Source organism: Oncorhynchus kisutch, linkage group LG15 (genome assembly GCF_002021735.2).
Source record: "Oncorhynchus kisutch isolate 150728-3 linkage group LG15, Okis_V2, whole genome shotgun sequence".
Lineage (NCBI taxonomy): Eukaryota > Metazoa > Chordata > Actinopteri > Salmoniformes > Salmonidae > Oncorhynchus > Oncorhynchus kisutch.
The window spans coordinates 33,208,111-33,229,086 of NC_034188.2; the positions used below are offsets into that span (position 1 = coordinate 33,208,111).

At 45.0% G+C, this 20,976-nt stretch overlaps 1 protein-coding gene across 1 annotated transcript; it reads right to left on the reverse strand.

The window, feature by feature from the left end:
* On the reverse strand, positions 1-19,754 carry LOC109906015 (neuronal acetylcholine receptor subunit alpha-3-like). The gene is made up of 7 exons (XM_020503654.2): positions 19,598-19,754; positions 9,219-9,358; positions 9,049-9,093; positions 8,856-8,965; positions 8,171-8,378; positions 6,966-7,925; positions 1-2,344 (listed from the first exon to the last, which is right to left on the reverse strand). Exons 1-7 carry the CDS (start codon positions 19,653-19,655, stop codon positions 2,219-2,221), a joined length of 1,647 nt encoding a protein of 548 aa, XP_020359243.1. The 5' UTR covers positions 19,656-19,754; the 3' UTR covers positions 1-2,218.
* Positions 19,755-20,976: the final 1,222 nt, after the last annotated feature.

Here is a 20,976-nt window from a genome sequence, read left to right on the forward strand (position 1 = left end):
TAATCCATTTTAAATGTAGGCTGTAACACAACAAATATAAAATCTAAAACAAAATGTGGAATAAGTCAAGGGGTATGAATACTTTCTGAAGGCAATGTCCCTTGTCAATGAAAGCAACCAGACAGGCTTGGCTTTTTAAAATCATTTTACTCAGAGGAATTTAACCCTTTACACTCGTACAACTATATGGATAGGGATACATTTCAAATGTTTCTCGCAGAAGAAATATGAACATAATATGCATAACCATGGTAGCAATTGAAAGGGAACAGTTTAGGGATTATGGGGAAATTAGTAGCCCAAAGGTGAGGACCCGACCGTTCACCTGACACAAGACTGAATCCAAACATTACACTGTTGATTTTATGTGCCTTTTACATTTACTCTACTTTTTGACCCCGCATTTGTTGATAATGAAATCTGATAGATGCCGTAACACGATAAGAATATTCCTAGAAAATGTGGGGTAGGTGCAAACATAAGACAAAACAATGACTTTGGGTCTGAGTGAGGGGACTAACTGGTGTCTCCAAGTGGCCACACCCTCTCCAGAGTGTGCAGTTCCTGAGTCATTTCAATGCCCTTTTATGACTCAAAGAAGAGTCTTCAACTATAAGGGTTTTATTTTTTTATATATTTTTTTCCCTCAATGTGCCGTTGAGGAACTAGAACAAGTACACTTGTAGTTGTTTTGTTTGGAACACAACCCTGCATCCCCGCCATCCCACAATTACCGTTGCCGTTTACGCAATCCAAACACGGTCCATAATAAATCACTATCTGAGTCAGCTGGGTATAACTTGGAAGCTTGTTCTATTGTCAACATGACTAGCGAAGTTATAAAATATGAGATATTACAGTGCTTTCACAACGCAATTCAGAAAAACAGGTCATCATTCGGTGTGCATAGAATGGAGTCATGAGTGCATTCAGGTGTGTGTGCCGCGGAAAATGTTCTTCACAACAGGCAAACATAGGCTCCTTCTGTTCAGAACAACCCAGGGTACGATAGCATGTCTTCTTGTAACTGTGCGTCAAACATAGTGATCACAAACATTGACACTGTATATGACATGAGTTTTATGATAAGGAAATGTGAATTGCACATTTGGACTCACGGGGTGTTTGGCTAGTTTATATGACATCGACGTCTCATCTTTCAAAATACTCTCGAGTCCTGTTCATTTACAGCATTTCCCTCACTCAGACAACAAAACATTCGCTAAAGTTGCCCAATTAGCGGGAGGGATGTCGGCAACTTCTTGTCGCACGTGGTGCTGAAGTTCAGAGCGGCTGTCAGTCAAAACCCATACAGCGCTGTGAAGCACAGAGCCTGAGCTCTGACCTCATTTAGAGAACGTTACTGTACTGCCACTGCGTTCCAATTTAGCCGCGTATCAGCGCCCAAATATGCCATTTTCAACCCGTGTACTGGTACGAGTGTAAAGTCTACAGCTTACATTAGTATCTCTTTACAAGTTGCTACATTTACACTGAGTGTCATGTCAACCCCAGTGTGAGATGCAAACATGTTATCATGATACATTTATGAGAATGATGTTAAAGTCACATGACCATGTCTGTACAGAAACCATATTCAAAATCAGCATCATAAATCATGCATTATATATATATAAGAAAATACTGTATATACGACATATATATATATATGTCGTATATACAGTATAACCAGGGCCAGGAGTATTTCCTATAGAGTTGTTCCTGGAAAGGAGATACTCCTAGCCATAAGCATAGCACAGTATTGAAGGTATTACAGATTTATATCATCCACAGATCAGTAGACTACAGTATCATAACATGTCGAGTAAGAAAGAGGCATCATCGAGTTACTCCTTCACTCAGCCACTGACCACATACAGCACAGAGCTACAGATTCTAGATCCATTTGGCATCATGTCTAGAACGAGAACCAACTTCTCTACCGGCATAATAAATGGGTAGTAATGGCAATAGCAATGCAGTGGTCCCAACAACAGGGCCTCACAGTACATCAATGGTTACAATGAGGTTTGTTTTATAAATTGGACTGCTGTCTTTTTCATAGTTTGCCTGCTTTCGGGACTGGAAGACAGTAGATGCCAGTAGAATGGGCAATAAGTAACGGAAGCGAGAGGGAGAGAATGTTAAAAAAAGGAAGATTGATGAGAATGAGAGGACAACGGAGACAGAACGACAACAAAGGAGAAAAAGTAGTGGTTCATGTGAAGAAGCTGATGAGAGGCTGAAGAAACAGTCCCAGAGTTCCAGTGATACACACAGTCACAAACACCCACAGGAAGATCCTGTCAATCACCATGGCTACGTACTTCCAGTCATCTTCCACCTGGAGAGAGAGAGAGAGAGAGAGAGAGAGAGAGAATAGCGAAAGAATAGCGAAAGAATAGAGAGAGAATATAGAGAATATATATATATATAGAGAGAGAATATAGAGAAAATAGAGAGAGAGAGAGAGAATATAGAGAGTATATATATAGAGAGAGAATAGAGAGAGAGAATAGAGAGAGAGAGGAGAGAATAGAGAGAGAGAGACAGAGAATATAGAGAGTATATATATAGAGAGAGAATAGAGAGAGAGAATAGAGAATAGAGAGAGTATATATATAGAGAGAATAGAGAGAGAGAGAGAGAATAGAGAGAGAAAGAGAGAGAATATATATATAGAGAGAGAGAGAAGAGAGAGAGAGAAAGAGAATAGAGAGAAGAGAGAGAGAGAGAGAGAGAGGAAGAGAGAGAGGAGAGATAGAGAGAGAGAGAGAATAGAGAGAGAGAGAGAGAGAGAGAGAGAGAGAGAGAGAGAGAGAGAGAGAGAGGAGAGAATAGAGAGGGGGAGAAGGAGCTCATCAGAAGACAGGGAAGCACACAGGTCATAGAAGTCTATTGGAAATATCGTAAGACAAAGAAGGAAAGTGATCTGAGGAAAGGGTTGAAGGTTCAAAAGGGTATTAATAAATGCACTCTCTCTCTCCTCTCTCTTTGCCTTCGACTTATTGTGAAAACACATCATTGACCTTCCTGAAAAGGCTGCGAGGACTACCATAAGATGTCGACACTCACCACGATGTGCATTCCACAAGAGAACGGGACAGACCGAGGGAGACAGAGAGAGAGAAAAGGACCAGTATTCCTTGAGCCCCTATAGCGTATATACTGGGTCAGGCCAGGTATGTGTGTTACTTGACATGCATGTGTGTTCCAGGCGTGTGTTCTTTCCTGAAGCAACCTGCTGTGGTAATGCCATTGGGTGTACGGCTATTCTGTGTGCATCATTTCAATACTGAACTCAGGCCTTACTAAGAAAATGTATGACCATATTAGAGACACATATTTCCTTCAGATTATACAGACCCACAAAGAATATGAAAACAAACCCAATTTTGATGAACTCCCATATCTACTGGGTGAAATACCAGTGTGACATCACAGCAGCAAGATGTGTGACCTGTTACCACAAAAAAAGGGCAACCAGTGAAGAACAAACACCATTGTAAATACAACCTATATTTGTGTTTATTTATTTTCCCTTTTGTACTTTAACCATTTGCACATCGTTACAACACTGTATATATACATAATATGACATTTGTAATGTCTTTATTCTTTTGGAACTTCTGTGAGTGTAATATTTACTGTTCATTTCTATTGTTTATTTCACTTTTGTTTATTATATATTTCACTTGCCATGGCAATGTAAACATATGTTTCTCATGCCAATGAACCCCTTCAGTTGAAGTTGAAATTGAGAGTGAGAGTACTAAAGCTTTTCTCACAAACAGCTTTACACTCCATGTACAAAGGGTTTAACAGTTTAGATGAAACCAGGTTGAAACCAGAACTAACTCCCCATGGAGGCTCTCTATCAGAGAATACACTGCCTCAGTTGGGTCTGTTTGTGTCACGCCTGCTCCCGCTCTCCCTCCCTGGCGCTCGAGGGCGCCAGGCTGCCCAGCACTACGCACACCTGCTTCCCTCGTCACGCTCATCAGTGCTTCATTGCACTCACCTGTGAGTCACTCACTGTTGTGCAGCGTGCGCCAGGTGATCTAGTTACAGTATGGAAGTCACAACTATTCAGTTAACTGTCTAAAATGTGTTAAATGCTCTGTAGTTGTACATTTGGTTAGCTATCTAGCTAAGTGGTTAGCTTCTTCCAAAATCAAGCATTCACTTGGTCACAGCAGAGAATTCTCTCCTGAAGATCCTTGCTGGGTCATTTTACACTGCATAGCATTTCTCTGTAGTTACTGTGTAATAACTTGGTAATAACCAATAACTGAAGAACAGATAACTCTGTAATAACTATGTAATAGCAATAATTGAAGAACAGGTAACTCTGTAATAACTATGTAATAACCAATAGCTGAAGAACAGATAAATCTAATAACGAGGTAATAATCAATAACTTTATTTGCTGTTCGATCTGGCTTTGGAATTTAGCGTTTTTACCGGCATCTTGGTTTTGTTTTCGCCCAATGTTTTTCGTTCAGCTTTTCGCGTTGGACTTTTTTTTACCTGCTTCAGCATGCACCTGTCTGGTAAGGTTGAACACCACCTCTCCTACTCAGCTTCCCAACAAAAGCTTCTCCCATTGGCTGCTACACTGCTCCTTGGTTCCCACCTGGTGATCTGCTCCCTGTCTGCTCTGGCTTGTCTCCTGCTGTCTGGTACAGGTACCCCTGCCACAGAGTGTTCTGAACACTGATGTTAAACCTTCTGGTTATAAGCTTTTTCGGCAAGACAGATCTTCCAAAGGTGGTGGAGTAGCAATCTTTACCAAGGAGCACCTTCAGTGCTCGGTTGTCTCCACCAAGTCTATTAGATTTTCTGGCTTTAAGCATTAAGCTTTTAAATAGCTCTTTGTTGACTGTTGCTGGGTGTTATCGTCCACCATCAGCACCGGCCTGTACCCTACCTGCCCTAAACTCTCTCCTGGCCCCTTACACTAAGTCTGAATTTGTCCTGCTAGGTGACCTAAACTGGGAAATGCTTAAAACCACCTAACCAAGTCTAAAAACAATGGGACTCCCTAAATCTCTCCCAGATTATTAATAATCCCACAAAGTAAAACTCCAAACACCCAGAAAAAGCTACTCTCCTTGATGTTATCCTCACAAATAATCCTGATAGGTATCAGTCTGTTGTTTTCTATAATGACCTTTCTGTTCGACCGTGATCTGGCAGAGTTAGTCCACCTCAAGGACACCATTAGATGAATGGCTCGGCACACACATATTCAGGTTTATGAGCTATCGTTCAGGGAAATGAGAAATAAGTGCACTCAGGCTGTCCAGAGGGCAAAAGTGAGTTACTTTAAGAAGCAGTTCTCTCTCTGTGGGTCTAACCCCAAGAAGTTCTGTAAAACGGTGAAAGACCTGGAGAATAAACCCTCCTCCTCACAGCTGCCCATGTCCCTTAATGTTGATGATGTGGTTGTTATTGACAAGGAGCGTATGGCTGAGTTCTTTAATTACCACTTCATTAAGTCAGGATTTATATTTGGCTCAGCCATGCCTCCTTGCCCGTCCAACACTTCCTCATCTCCCACCCCTTCTAATGCGACTAGCCCTGATGCTCCTCCCTCTTTCCCCCCTGCCCGCTACACAGCTTCTCCCTACAGGTGGTCACTGAGTCTGAGGCCCTAAAGGAGCTCCTTAAACTTGACCCCCAAAAAACATCTGGGTCAGATGCTTTATTTCCTTTCTTCTTTAAGGTTGCAGCCCCTATCTCTGGCCTTTTTAACTCTGCCTCTCCTCTCTGAGGAGGTTCCCAGTGCTTGGAAGGGAGCCATGGTGCATCAAGCTGTTATAGGTCCATTTCTATCTTGCCCTGTATATCAAAAGTGTTGGAAAAACTTGACTGGCTTTCTTGATGTCTATAGTATTCTCTCTGGTATGCAATCTGGTTTCTGCTCAGGTTGTGGATGTGTCACTGCAACCTTAAAGGTCCTAAATGATGTCACCGCTGCCCTTGATTCTAAGCAATGGTGTGCTGCCAAAGCTTTTGGGTGGCTAAAGACTATTGGTGTCTCTGACGGGTGTTTGGCCTGGTTTGCTAACTACTTCTCTCAAAGTCTGCAGTGTATGAAGTCAGGACACCTGCTTTCTCAGCCACTGCCTGTCACCAAAGGAGCACCCCAAGGCTTGATCCTAGGTCCCACACTCTTCTCAAATTACATCAACAACATAGCTCAGGCAATAGGAGGCTCTCTCATCCATTTATATGCAGATGATACAGTCTTATGCTCAGCTGGCCCCTCCCTGGATTTTGTGTTAAATGCTCTACAACAAATCTTTCTTAGTGTCCAACAAGCTTTCTCTGCCCTTAACCTTGTTCTGAACACCTCCATGTGGTTCGGTAAGAAGAATCCTGTTAGGTCGCCAAAGCACACACATCCCTGGGAATTTCCTCTTTTCAGTTTGCTGCAGCTAGTGACTGGAAAGAGCTGCAAAACACAGTCGAGCTGGACAGTTTTATCTCCATCTCTACATTCAAAGACTCAATCATGGACACTCTTACTGACACTTGTGGCTGCTTCGAGTGACATATCGTTGTCTCTACCTGTTCGTACCATGTTTGTGTTGCTACCAAGTTGTACTGCTGCCATGTTGTGCTGCTACCATGTTGTGCTGCTACCGTGTTGTTTTCATGTTGTGTTGCTGCCATGCTGTGTTGTTGTCTTAGGACTCTCTTTATGTAGTGTAGTGGTGTCTCTCTTGTCGTAATGTGTGTGTTGCCCTACTTTTAAATGTTTTATCCCAGCCCCCGTCCCCGCAGGAGGCTCTTTGCCTCTTGGTAGGCCATCATTGTAAATAAGAATTTCTTCTTAATTGGCTTGCCTAGTTAAATAAATGTTAAATAAAAATGGACCAAATTTAAAGAACAGGTAATGATGTAATAACCACAAGGAAGAGAATTTAACTCTGTAAAACAATGTAAAAGCGTCCTACCTCTTTGGCCTTGTTGCGTGTTCTCATGTTCTCAGCGATGTACTTGACACTCTCGATGGCCTGTTTGATCTCTGGTGACACCACGGAGAAGGCCACCACTGCTTGGACTTTGGGCGGGCTGCTGAGCGCTCGGGGCAGTTTGGATAGGTCCGGATCAGAGGGGGCAGGAGGGGGCACCACCGGGGGTATGGTGGGGATGGGCACCTCTTTCCCCTTACATGCTAAATTCGGCTTGTTCTGCACTTCGCCGTACTCCACACAGTTCATCTCCCCCGCCTGCCCTGTTTCAGCGGTGACCGCACCCCCGTCCACCTGCACACACCCGCCCCCTATTCCTCCCCCAATGCTGTTCTTCCTCTTCTTCCCCGTTCCTCTCGCTCCTCCTCCTACACCCCCATCTCCAATACTCCCACCTCCTGTTCCGTCTCCTCTCCCACTCCCCAAGGAGGAGGGGCAGCCCTGGTCTACAGGCCTCCTCATGAGCAGCACCTTGGGCAGCAACCCCAGGAACACAGACCGGACCCAGGCCGGCATGGTGTGGGTCATAGGCGTACGGTAGTGGACGTTCAGCACAAACACGGTGATGACGATGGAGAGGGTGACGAAGATCATGGTGAAGAGGAGGTACTCCCCGATGAGAGGGATGACCAGAGATGTAGACGGGATGGTCTCAGTGATGACCAGGAGGAACACAGTGAGGGACAGGAGGACAGAGATACAGAGGGTCACCTTCTCTCCACAGTCAGAGGGGAGGTAGAAGACGAGGACGGTGAGGAAGGAGATGAGGAGACAGGGGATGATGAGGTTGATGGTGTAGAAGAGAGGCAGGCGTCTGATGTAGAAAGAGTAGGTGATGTCTGGGTAGATCTCCTCACAGCAGTTGTACTTGATGTCGTGCTTGTAGCCCGGCGCGTCGATGATCTCCCACTCGCCACTCTCCCAGAAGTCCTTGAGGTTCACCTATGGGGAGATAATAGTATGTCAACCATAAAGCAGAGCCAAAGGACTTCTATCCTAGAAGGAGATAAAGAGGGCTTTGACTGAGATTACGTCATAAAAAACACCAGGAAGTAATTACGGTTGAAATTGACTAAGAAAACCATAAAGCCACATTGAATTAGCCAACAAATATAACCCATTAATTTAATGTGGCTAACTAGCTAGAAAACGAGTTAGTAAACTAACTAACCAGTGGGATTACTGACCTTTGACCCTATGAGCACTAGGTCAATCTTGGCCTTGTCGTAGGTCCAGGAGCCAAACTTCATGGAGCAGTTTTGGTAGTCGAAGGGGAAGTAGGTGATGTCCATGGGGCAGGAGGATTTAAAGATGGCGGGGGGGATCCAGGTGATGGTGCCGTCAAACTTCAGTAGAGCTTTGGTCTTGTCCTCAACCAGGAAATCTCCCACAGCACTGAAGAGAGGTGAGATATGATAGCGTAGCATTTAGCACTGATGGTAAAAAAAAAACTGAAGAGGAGAAAATGGTTGATGGTTAGCATAGCATGTAGCAGCGAAGGCAAAAAAAACAACCCCACAACTGGAGAGGAGATAATGGGTGATGGTTAGCCTAGTATTTAGCACTGATGGCTAAAAAGCAACAAGAGAACATAATAACATGAGCTCAACTTTGATTTTAGAAGTGGGGGGGTGCATAGTTAATATTATTAATATTTATTTTAATCCAGTTAAATAAACACTACAAACAGCCTACCTGACCACTTGGAGGCATCTGCATGGTCCTAAAGCACACCGTTGCCTCGTTTTCTATCACATTACAATTATAAAACTGGTGGGGACCAAAATGCCCCCGTCCGTCCATCCCCCACCCGTCCCCAGTGATTGTTGTGCCCCTGCAAAATAACCTACAGAGTTAAGAGATTGAGCTCACTTGTTGTAGAGGACGATGTCCGGCCTCCATATCTTATTGGAGGGCACACGAATGAACTCAAGTCCGTCATACTCGATGGGAACCCATTTCAGTTTGTAGTCATTCCAGACCTGCAACAAAACATTTAACAGTGCTTCAACTGGGGTACTAAGGGGTATAGACTGAACTTCTGATATCAGATAACTTGACTTACATGTCTCAGCCATAAATTGGTCTCCATAATCTGATTGACTTCATCCTGACAAGAGATTGAAAGAAAATGTACATGATGTCATAGCCTGTAAGTAATTAGGTCAAATAAATAGGCAAAGTGATGTCCTTATTTGCTCCAGTAATGATGCAATAATGAGTCGTGAGTCTCACCACTTTGACCAGCTGGGATATGGAGACCTCAAACTCCACGGTGACAGGGTCAGAGACATTCTCCACGGGTCTGATGAACTGGTTGTATCGCCTGAATAAATTCCTGAACAGCCTGTCTTCCCCCTTAGACGACAGACAGCCTGAGAGGAGAGGGGGGAGGGAGTGAGAGTGAGAGTGAGAGAGAGAGAGAGAGAGAGAGAGAGAGAGAGAGAGAGAGAGAGAGAGAGAGAGAGAGAGAGAGAGAGAGAGGGAGGAGAGGAGAGGAGAGGACAAAGATAATCTTCACCGGAGCAGTCCTTCTACAAAATAGTAGGGTGGCTTTTAAAATCATTACCATAAAGAGATTCTCCCTTGTCAGGCTTTAACGAAGAGGACTTTGAGGTGAACATGAGTTTTTCATCACTTTGTCCACATTAAGGTTTTAATCAATGGCTCTTTGCTGCGGATGGAGAGAAACTAGAAGGTTGTGGCTGATTGAACTATGGTGTGTGAAGAGTCTCACATTGGAGCTGTTTCTACGTAGGAAGGCAAGTGGAAGCTTTTAGTAAATCCCACCAGACTGGAACGCAGTGTGTGTGTGTGTGTGTGTGTGTGTGTGTGTGTGTGTGTGTGTGTGTGTGTGTGTGTGTGTGTGTGTGTGTGTGTGTGTGTGTGTGTGTGCGTGCGTGCGTGTGTTGTCTACCCGACTCTATTAAATTCTGAGTGTACCTGCAAAATAGGACTGAAGGTCATTTAGTGACCTGCAAAAAAAACTCCCCCGCTGGTGACTTGGCTGCCGGGAAGATGCATGGAGCCCACGCCTGTCCGAGCAGAAAATCATGCCTCACTTGGGACATCCCTCCGCCCCTCTCCACCCCCGCCTCGGCCCCGGCTTCAAAGGACACCAGTCTCTTAATTCCCCCCTCTCTCTCTCTCTCTCTCTGACCTTCACTCTTACTCTCTTCTTCTCAATTTCCTCTTCTTGCCCACCCACTCTCTTCCTTCATTCTTTTCCCTCTCTCTCTCCTTCCTTTCCGTCCATCTCTCTCATGGTTAATTGAACACAGCCTTTGAAAGATCACCAGTCTCTCTCTTCTCTCGGGGCAGCTCTAGCAGGGCAGAAATTTGATGAACTGACTTGTTGGGAAAGGTGGCATCCTATGATGGTGCCACGTTGAAAGTCACTGAGCTCTTCAGTAAGGCCACCCTACTGCCAATGTTTGTCTATGGAGATTGCATGGCGGTGTACTCGATTTTATACACCTGTCAGCAACGGGTGTGGCTGAAATAGCCGAATCCACTCAATTGAAGGGGTGTCAACAAACATTTATATATATAGTGTACCACTCAACATCTGCCGTACATTATCACACACACACGGGCCTGAAATTCGGATACACAACACACAATCCTTCAAACATGACCTGGCTCAAAACTGTCTTGTCATCTTGTACATCTTGAAAGGATGTTGAAGACGGTAGCAGATGACTTGGGGATTTCTCTTTGGCCAATGTGACTCTGGTGTGCTCAACAGTAACATGATGAGTAGAATTTCAACATGAGTCGTCTCACTGATGTCATTTTTACTCAAGATCTATTCCGTCCTTTTAGGTCATACAGTCCTCGTGCCTATGTCCATTAACAGATCACTTAATGGTTTTTTAATGCATTTTTATATATGCCAAGCATATATATTCTCTCTCACCATTGCCAACTCCTTATGGAGGTTGTCTTACAAAACATGTTTGGCTTGACAATGGAGTTAGCAAAAGCTATGTGACCGTTTTATCTAGCTTAGGTGAATACAATGACTGTAAGTCACTCTAGATAAGAGCATCTGCTAAACGACCAAAATGAAAATAGGCTCAAATGTCAAATGTGGCTAAATGTGGCTCAAACGTCTCCTCAAAACTTCGAACATTTTCCACAGCAGCCAGTCCCTAAAGCTCCATGTAAAAGTAATAAACTCTGAAGAAGTTTGTACGGTCACGAAGTTTCCTGAGGTCACTTGAAGCGGCGCCGAGCGCTGCCGAGTCTTAGAGCTTAATGAAAAAGCCGCTCTCCAGAGAGAGCAAAGTGGACGGCTGTAATTTCTGCTTTCGCTACCTGCCGACGTTAAAACACAGCACTGGTCCCTGATTGGCTGCGCTCTGAGAACCTCGTTTAAGTCCCTAATTGGGTAGGGGAAACGAGGGAAATTATAATCTGTTCATTAATTGGACCTTTTGTTCGCACTGAACAATAAAATTAATATATTTCCTCCGCTTCTCCCCCCCCCCCCCCTCCCCTTCATCCTTCTTCCTTAATCTCTGTGTAGATTGGAAGGTTTCTTACATAGCCTCTCACTTGTTAACTTCTGGTAAAAATCACTGTGATAGAAACGGGCAGCCTTCCTATTAAACGTGGCTCAGTCAAGACGCAAGGGTGTGTGTTTGTGTGTGTTTGTGTGCTGTATGGAAACAGAAACACTCAGAAACAGAAGTGTAGATATGATTGAGGAAGAGCACGAGGACTTGGGTCCTCCTACCAATTCACCAACTCTTCTTCCCGAATCTCAGTCCAGATAAACTAAGAATAACCCTCAGAGGCAGCTCTTAGAAAACACTAAGCGGACACATAGAGGTCCGTTCAAACGGGGCACATAGATTTGCAGTTAAGAAGCCAAACAGTGTTCAACAATGTGTTAACAGAGCAGAGAGCTCCAGAGACCTGAAGCCTCATTGGCTGAGAGCCCTTTGATCAAGAGAGCGCTTGACAATGATCGACCACGAGGCATGAGACTGCATATTGCACGCTCCCAAGGAACTAATTACGTCCAATAATAAGCTGAAGGCTCTGACTGGTCTGAGAGAGAGAGAGAGAGTTTGTGTGTGTGTGTGTGTGTGTGTGTGTGTGTGTGTGTGTGTGTGTGTGTGTGTGTGTGTGTGTGTGTGTGTGTGTGTGTGTGTGTGTGTGTGTGTGTGTGTGTGTGTGTGTGTGTGTGTGTGTGTGTGTGTGTGCACTTGTGAGCAGGCGTGCACGAATGAGTGCGCGAGTGAGTGTGCGTGTTTGTGCGTGCGTTTGTGAGAGAGAGAGTGAGAGGGAGGGGATGGGAGAAAGACAGAGGGAGAGAGAGAGAGAAAGAAGAGAGGAGATAGCGTTTGTTGTCTTCAGAGTGTTACATTGGGTCTGTCTGGGACATGCTTTATGATTCACTAGAGAATGAGTGTGACTAGTGGATGTGTGACCATCCAATCGAGCATAGTGTGCGCCTGCGTGTGTGTCTCAGCAAACGTGCGTGCGCACATTCACGCGTGTGGCCTCTCTGTCCATCCACCCTCCTATATACCATACTCCTCATACTGATCCCTGTTGCATGCAGAATGTCACAGTGAGGAGCTGATGCTAATGTCTGCTAGCCAACTATTTAGTAACCCTGCTAACTGAGGTCACCGGGAGTTTATAGCATATCTCTGACAACAACAAAAATGCCATTTCCTGTCCCAAAACATTTTCACTGAACCTCTCACACTCCAACTGCCCCACGCCAGGGACACACACACTCAGAGACACGGGCACGTCGGTTTACTTGGATGGGATTCCACAGGAGACGTACACTCTTAGAGAAAAAGGGTTCCAAAAGGGTTCGCTGTCCCCATAAGATAACTCTTTTTGGTTCCAGGAAGAACCCTTTTGACTTCCATGTAGAACCCTCAGTGGGAAGGGTTCCACCTGTAACCAAAAAGGGTTCTTCAAAGGGTACTCCTATGGGGACAGCCGAAGAATCCCTTTCAGGTTCTAGATAGCATTTTTTTTTCTAGGAGTGTAATCTGGATAGTCTGAACTGCCCACACACAACAGCATCTACAGATTCCTTAAATGTGTGTAACATGAACACACGCAGTGAGTATTGTTGAGTTGAATACACAGTGGCGTATGCATCATGATTCATAAATGTACGTATGCAGCCAAGTCGCGGTGATGCAATTAGGAGTGGAGGTCGAGGTTGAGTTTCTCCGAACATACTAAACATTCTGGATGTGGAGTGAACTGAACTAACATCCATAAAGGCATGCTGTGTCTATAAGCACCGAGGCCAGTATTGGCCACTTAGCTAAATGCATGGCTGCTAATGTTGGCCACAGTACAACTAGAAAGGACATTTGCACAATATGAATGAGATTTAACCGTTGGTCCACTTAACATTGCCTGTGTGTGTGTGTCTGCGTGTGTACGTGTGTGTGCATGTGTGTGCGTGTGTCTTAGACCAAAGGGTCGCTAATACACACACACACATAAACGCACACACAAACACACGTAGACACACACACACCATGAAAAGGCAAATTGGGCGGCAGTTTTACTGTAGGGGTTGTGGGAGAGGCACCACTGAGAAGCGCAGCACTGCTTTGCAAGTGTCCAGACATAAGACTGGGGCTGGATGTAAGGGTTTGGAGAAGGGTTGGTGAAGATGAAGCTATTTGATTTGGCCCATTGGAACCAACAGGCAGAACTTGCATCTGTGTATAGGCACTGTACTGCTTAAAATACTACTAACGGGAGATTGCATGCACCTGCGTGTTAAGACAAAACTTGCTAGCAACCAAAAACCCACAAGGATAAACCAGCAGATCAGTTGATCTCATGTTACCGTGTCAAGCGAGTTTAATTCCAGACGGATTAATTCCAGACACACACACACACACACACACACAGCCAACACTGCTGTTCCATGTAAATAGAGACATTAAACACTTCCCTTGACATTTCCTACAGTTATTCACATTGGTTATTCATATAGTGTATTCTCATATAGCTCATTCTATGATATATACTAATGTACATTCCATTTTTGTTACACTATTTATACCCACCACATAGTTACCTGCTGGATTCTTCATGGTAATAAATCTACTGCTGTATATATCATTCTAACTACATACAGTGCATTCAGAAAGTATTCAGACCCCTTGACTTTTTCCACATTTTGTTACATTACAGCCTTATTCTAAAATGGATTAAATACATGATTTCCTCATCACTCTGCACACAATACCCTGGAATGATAAAGCAAAAATATGTTTTTAGAAATGTTTGCAAATGTATTAAAAATAAATACAAAAACCTTATTTACATAAGTATTCAGACCCTTTACTATGAGACTTGAAATTGAGCTCAGATGCATCCTGTTTACATTGATCATCCTTGAGATGTTTCTACAACTTGATTGGAGTCCACCTGTGGTAAATTCAATTGATTGGACATGATTTGGAAAGGAACACACATGACTATATGAGGTCCAACAGTTGACAGTGCATGTCAGAGCAAAAACCAAGCCATGAGGACAAAGGGATTGTCCCTAGAGCTCCGAGACAGGATTGTGTCGAGGTACAGATCTGGGGAAGGGTACCAAAACATTTCTGCAGCATTGAGGTCCCCAAGAACACAGTGGCCTCCATAATTCTTAAATGGAAGAAATTTGGAACCACCAAGACTCTTCTTGGAGCTGGCCGCCCGGCCAAATTCAACAATTGGGGGAGAAAGAACCCGATGGTCACTCTGACAGCTTCAGAGTTCCTCTGTGGAGATGGAAGAACCTTCCAGGACAACCATCTCTGCAGCACTCCACCAATCAGGCCTTTATGGTAGAGTGGCCAGACAGAAAAAAAGCACATGAGAGCCAAAGGCACCTAAAGAACTAAAGAACTCTCAGACATGAGAAACACGATTCTCTGGTCTGATGAAACCAAGATTGAACTCTTTGGCCTGAATGCCAAGTGTCACGTCTGGAAGAAGCCTGGCACCATCCATACGGTGAAGCATGGTGGTGGCAGCATCATGCTGTAGGGATGTTTTTCAGTAGCAGAAACTGGGAGACTAGTCAGGATCAAGGGAAAGATGAACAGCGCAAAGTACAGAGATCCTTGATGAAAACCTGCTCCAGAGCGCTCAGGACCTCAGACTGGGGCAAAGATTCACCTTCCAACAGGACAACGATTCTAAGCAGACAGCCAAGACAACACTGGAGTAGCTTCGGGACTAGTCTCTGGATGGCCCAGCCAGAGCCCGAACATGAACCTGATCAAACATCTCTGGAGAGACCTGAAAATAGCTGTGCAGCGACGCTCCCCATCCAATCTGGCAGAGCTTTAGAGGATCTGCAGAGAAGAATGGGAGAAACTCCCCAAATACAGGTGTGCCAAGCTTGTAGCGTCATACCCAAGAGGACTTGAGGCTGCAATCACTGCCAAAGGTGCATCAACAAAGTACTGAATAAATGGTCTGAATACTTATGTAAATGTAACATTTCGTGGTTTTATTATTAATACATTTGCAAACATTTCTAGAAACCTGTTATTGCTTTGTCATTATGGGGTATTGTGTGTAGATTGATGAGGGGGGAAACGATGTAATACATTTTAGAATAAGGCTGTAACGTAACAACATTTGGAAAAAGTCAAGGGGTCTGAACACTGTATGTTGGTCTTTATATGCATAGCTTGCATTTAGATCAATGATAGTGTTATTTGGGTCGTTAATTGGATTCATTCTGACATTCTTGATTTCTTGTTTCTAGTTTTTGAATATTTATTATTTGTTTACTTGTTTGAAATGTTACTGCACTGTTAGGAGCTAGAAACACAAGCATTTTGCTGCACCTGTTATAGCATCTGCTAAACTGTGTATGCGACCAATAAACTTCGGCTTTATTTAATATCGATCTATCAGGAACATTGAGAAACACAAGGCTGGTAATTCATCTAAAATAGTTCATACCTAATACTCTAAAATACCAAAAATGATTTAATTCCTGAGAAATAACTTTATTTCCGTTGTACTGAATGACTAACAACATCACTCCTTAGTCTGCTCGATTACTAAGTTTATTTCCTCCGAAGAAGATACTCTGTAGAGGGCAAACATGTCTTGGAAAATTTGGGGAGAAAGCAGGACCGACCTCATACTTAGCTTGGCTTTTAGGGAGCCGGAACTTTTGGAAGCAATTGAGATCATCTATGCGGTGTGATTTTAGCGGGTATTGATAGTTCGACGAGAAATCACCTGGAGATAATATATCCAACAATGGTTGCAATAGGCCCATAGGCTTTACTAGGCTTCAATTTCAGTCTAGGCACAGAGATAAGGCATAGACTGAGGGTTGAGTTTAGTAAGACCAGAAGTAGGACTTTGGGAGTAGACTCTTTATAAAACACACGTTGAATATTGTGAATACACATAACTCTGACTACCTCTTTCTGCCTATCTGTCATTCCTTACTTCCAAATTCCCTCATCCAGCCTCTGTCCCTCACGATATATACCTCAAATCCATTGACCGCAGGATCAGCAATTCCTCTGTTACAGAGGAGACAATACCTGTTGTAATGCCTCAGTATGGGAGGCTGGATGGACCCCCTCTGAGAGGTGTACTGTCATGAACACTCTAATCTACACATTGACCAGGATACAGCCCTGACTGAGACAAAGCCCACACATTCACCACTCCGCCTGGGTGGAGGGGACAAGGGGGAGGCAGAGAGGAAGGAAGAGAGAAAGGAGGGGAGAGGTAGGCCGAGGGGGGAGGAAGAGAGAGAGAGGAGGGGAGAGGTAGGCAGAGGGGGAGGAAGAGAGAGAGGAGGGGAGAGGTAGGCAGAGGGGGGGGGAAAGAGAGAGAGGAGGGGAGAGGTAGGCCGAGGGGGGAGGAAGAGAGAGAGAGGAGGGGAGAGGTAGGCCGAGGGGGGAGGAAGAGAGAGAGAGGAGGGGAGAGGTAGGCAGAGGGGGAGGAAGAGAGAGAGAGGAGGGGAGAGGTAGGCAGAGGGGGGGGGGGAAGAGAGAGAGGAGGGGAGAGGTAGGCAGAGGGGGAGGAAGAGAGAGAGAGGAGGGGAGAGGTAGGCAGAGGGGGGAGGAAGAGAGAGAGAAGGGGAGAGGTAGTCAGAAGAGAGGTAGGCAGAGGGAGGAGGGGAGAGGTAGACAGAGGGGAGAGGAAGAGAGAGGAGAGGTAGGCAGAGGGGGAGGAAGAGAGAGAGGAGAGGTAGGCAGAGTGGGGAGGAAGAGAGAGAGAGGAGGGGAGAGGAGGGGAGAGGAAGAGAGAGAGGAGGGGAGAGGTAGGGTGCGGGGGGAGAGAGAGAGAGGAGGGGAGAGGTAGGCAGAGGGGGGAGAAAGAGAGAGAGGGTAGGAGAGAGGTAAAGAGAGAGAGGAGGGGAGAGGTAGTCAGAGGGGAGAGGAAGAGAGAGAGAGGAGGGGAGAGGTAGTCAGAGGGGAGAGGAAGAGAGAGAGAGGAGGGGAGAGGTAGGTGTCCATGTTAATGTCAAACAGCACAAGTCACCCATACAGCACTCAAGATGAAAACCTACTCATTTTCTCCTACTTTTACTCGTATTTACACTCTTCCAAAGGGGCTCTTCAGCTGTCCCCATAGGATAACCCTGTTGGGTTCCATGTAGAACCCTTTCCACAGTGGGTTCTACCTGGAAGCAAAAAGGGTTCTCCTATGGGGACAGCTGAAGAACCCTTTCAGAACCTTTTTCTAAGAGTGTATCTAAAAGTAAAAGCAGGAGTATTTGATTATTTTCAAAGGGTTCTCCTATAGGGACAGCCGAATAACCCTTTCAGTTTCGAGCACCTTCTTTGTAAGAGTGTAATCTGGATAATCTGATGCCAGGTGGATAGCCTAGAAACAGTATATTACCGTAAACCACTTGGCACAGTTTATAATAACACCATATCTGGCTTGCGCCCGCCCGTCTCGCTAGAGAGAGTTGTGAGTCCCAGTCTCTCACAGGCTGCTACAGTGGGACCACAGACAGAAGGGGAAACCCAGACAAGCCACAGGGGCTATAAAGCTGAAGCATCCGTTTAGAACGTTTTCTCATCACCAAATATGGTAGTGAGAGGAAGTCCAGTCACTGTTAGTGGGAGAGGATGGAACTAGGTAAAACTGGTCCGACATTCTACACATTCTTTTGATGAAACATCTGATCTCAATGCATTTTTATGTTCCCCAAACTAGAATCTGTTACAAACACACTGCACTAAGTTTTATAGACTTGAAGCTTTGCCAAAATGTCAAAATATTGCGTTGTTTAGGAGTGCAAGGTCGAATGCACAAGCCCACTACGCAAATACATGCTACAACGCGCCAATAGGATCTCGCAAGCTTGAGCTTGGCTTTGTCCATCTCCTTGCTTGTTCTGCCCACTATACGTCATTTGCTCCCACTGTAAAAGACACAGATGAACTACGGTATCTTGAGTTAATTATAAATATCCTTGGTGGGACTGTAAAGCACTTTCCCCTGGGAAGTCTGCAGGGAGCCGGTTCGGGAACAGACACACACAGGTTCAGAACGCCCTTAACCAACACACGAGGATGAGGGCCTTACAGGAAGCGTCTTACACACACACGGAGAGAGAAAGACACACAAACAACATATTGAGAGATGGATAGAACCAGAACCAGACCTGGGCACCGAGATGAGAACAAAGGACAGAACGCCGTGGTACGGGACAGAAGAGAACAGAGTGGAACAGCAGAATGACTCAACAGAACAGCAGAACACGATGGAACAACAAAGTTACAGTAGAAGAGAACAGAACAGACATAGACCGATGGAATGCAGAGAGATCAAATGAGATGTAGGAGTACCTCACCCCAAACAGTCCAGATTACATGCACGTGTGAGTTCAACCACAGCTCTGACATGGACCGTTATATTTAACTCAGGTATAGACAAACCCGTGTGTATGATGCACAATGTTCAAGGCTAGGGTCGACTACGTGCAACTTAGTTCGGTTTGGAAACATAACGCGTGAATGCGCGCGGTGCGGATGGGTTGTCTATGGTAGTTAGAGGGCTGACGTTGGCCTACTGTATAGTATATTAATGATGTGACGTGTCACCAGCACAGCTCATCCCCTGGGACGACGATCCGTAGCCTTCGCATACCGTTATATTATGTTTATCTGAATAGATCGCGTTGCGTTTTTGCCCAACTTTTGTAGCCTATAACAAAATATATATTTATGAGGTTTCAGTTTATTCTCCAAGTTAGGCTACCACAGAATCGCACGCAAAGACAATTACTTCGTTTGAAAAGATAAAACATGCCAACACAGCCATCTTTACAATGTATTCCGTGCATTTCTGTCGGGAGATGTTTCCTATGGGACATGCTGCGGATTGAAAGACGGGGTTTCTAGTGCGTCGCACAATCAGAAAGAAAACCCCAACAACAACTTCAACTGTTTACAACAAGACAGAACACGCATAAATAGGATAAACAATCGATGTATCTGTGTACTGAATAGCCTATATTATACTATGCGAAGTCTGCAGTAGCGCTCAGCTCTCTTCTGTTGCGAGTTGGTTCCGCTCTCCCCAAACTCTCCGACATCCCCACGTCTTCATAAAGCTTATCTTACCTTGCGCTGTCAGGACCACCAGCAGAAGCACCACGGTGACTATTCCGGAAGGATTCATCTACACCTCGGTGCTCTGGGAATGTCTCGTATATAAAAAAAGTAGGACAATTTGGTAAACAGACTGCAGGAGTTGATTGGTAAAATTTAGAGCGATGTTTTTCTGGGCGCTGCGCGTGGGGAGGTTGATGTCAGCGCGCGCTCTCCGACATTGAGAACTTCGGTTGTCCCGCCCCCACCTCCGGCGCAACCTCACGCGCCCGTGTGTTTTATTCACGAGGTAGTAAGTATATATATATAAACAGGTTATACAAACATGAAAAATAAAACCTACTATTGTTATCACCGGAGAGCCCTAAAAAAAGTTACAACGCATCCAAACCCATTGTAGGCTACGGTATAGGCTACTTGTCGTGCGGTGCGTTACGACCGGATGGTTTTTCATCACTCAGTTGGGATGAACTGTTTCACACACGCACACACACACACGCACACACACACGAACACACACGCACACACACACGAACACACACGCACCCACACGCACGCACACAGACGCACACACACACAACTGACTGCTGGGCTGTAAATGACCTATTTAGACACGTAATTGATTTTGCACACATAACAATGATCAGACAGCTAAATATACTACTTTGTAACTACTGACTAGTAGAGTACTGGAGGCCAACGCGGCTGCGCGTATCTATCTCACTACTTACAGAGGCAAGGTGCAGTATATGCTGAATATGAGCTCCACTTTATACAGTCATACATATAAGCTTTAGTATTTCATACCACCTAATACACTACATGGCCAAAAGTATGTGGACACGCATTCAGCTATTTCATCCACAACCGTTCCTGACAGGTGTATAAAAATGAGGGCACAGCCATGCAATCTCCATAGACAAACTTTGGCAGTAGAATGGTCCGTACTGAAGAGCTCAGTGACTTTCAGCGTGGCACCTTCATAGGATGCCAACTTTCCAGCAAGTCAGTTTGCCAAATGTCTGCCCTGCTAGAGCTGCCCTGGTCAACTGTACGTGCTGTTATTGTGAAGTGGAAACGTCTAAGAGCAACAACGACTCAACCGCGAAGTGGTAGGCCACACAAGCGTGCAGAACGGGACCTCCAAATGCTGAAGCGCATAGTGCGTAAAAACCATGTGTCCTCAGGTGCAACACCCGCTACCAAATTACAAACTGTCTCTGGAGGCAACGTCAGCAAAATAACTGTTCGTCGGGAGCTTCATGAATTGGGTTTCCATGGCTGAGCAGCCACATACAAGCCTAAGATCACCAGGCGCAATCCCAAGCATCGACTGGAGTGGTGTAAAGCTCACCGCCATTGGACTCTGGAGCAGTGGAAACTGGAGAAAC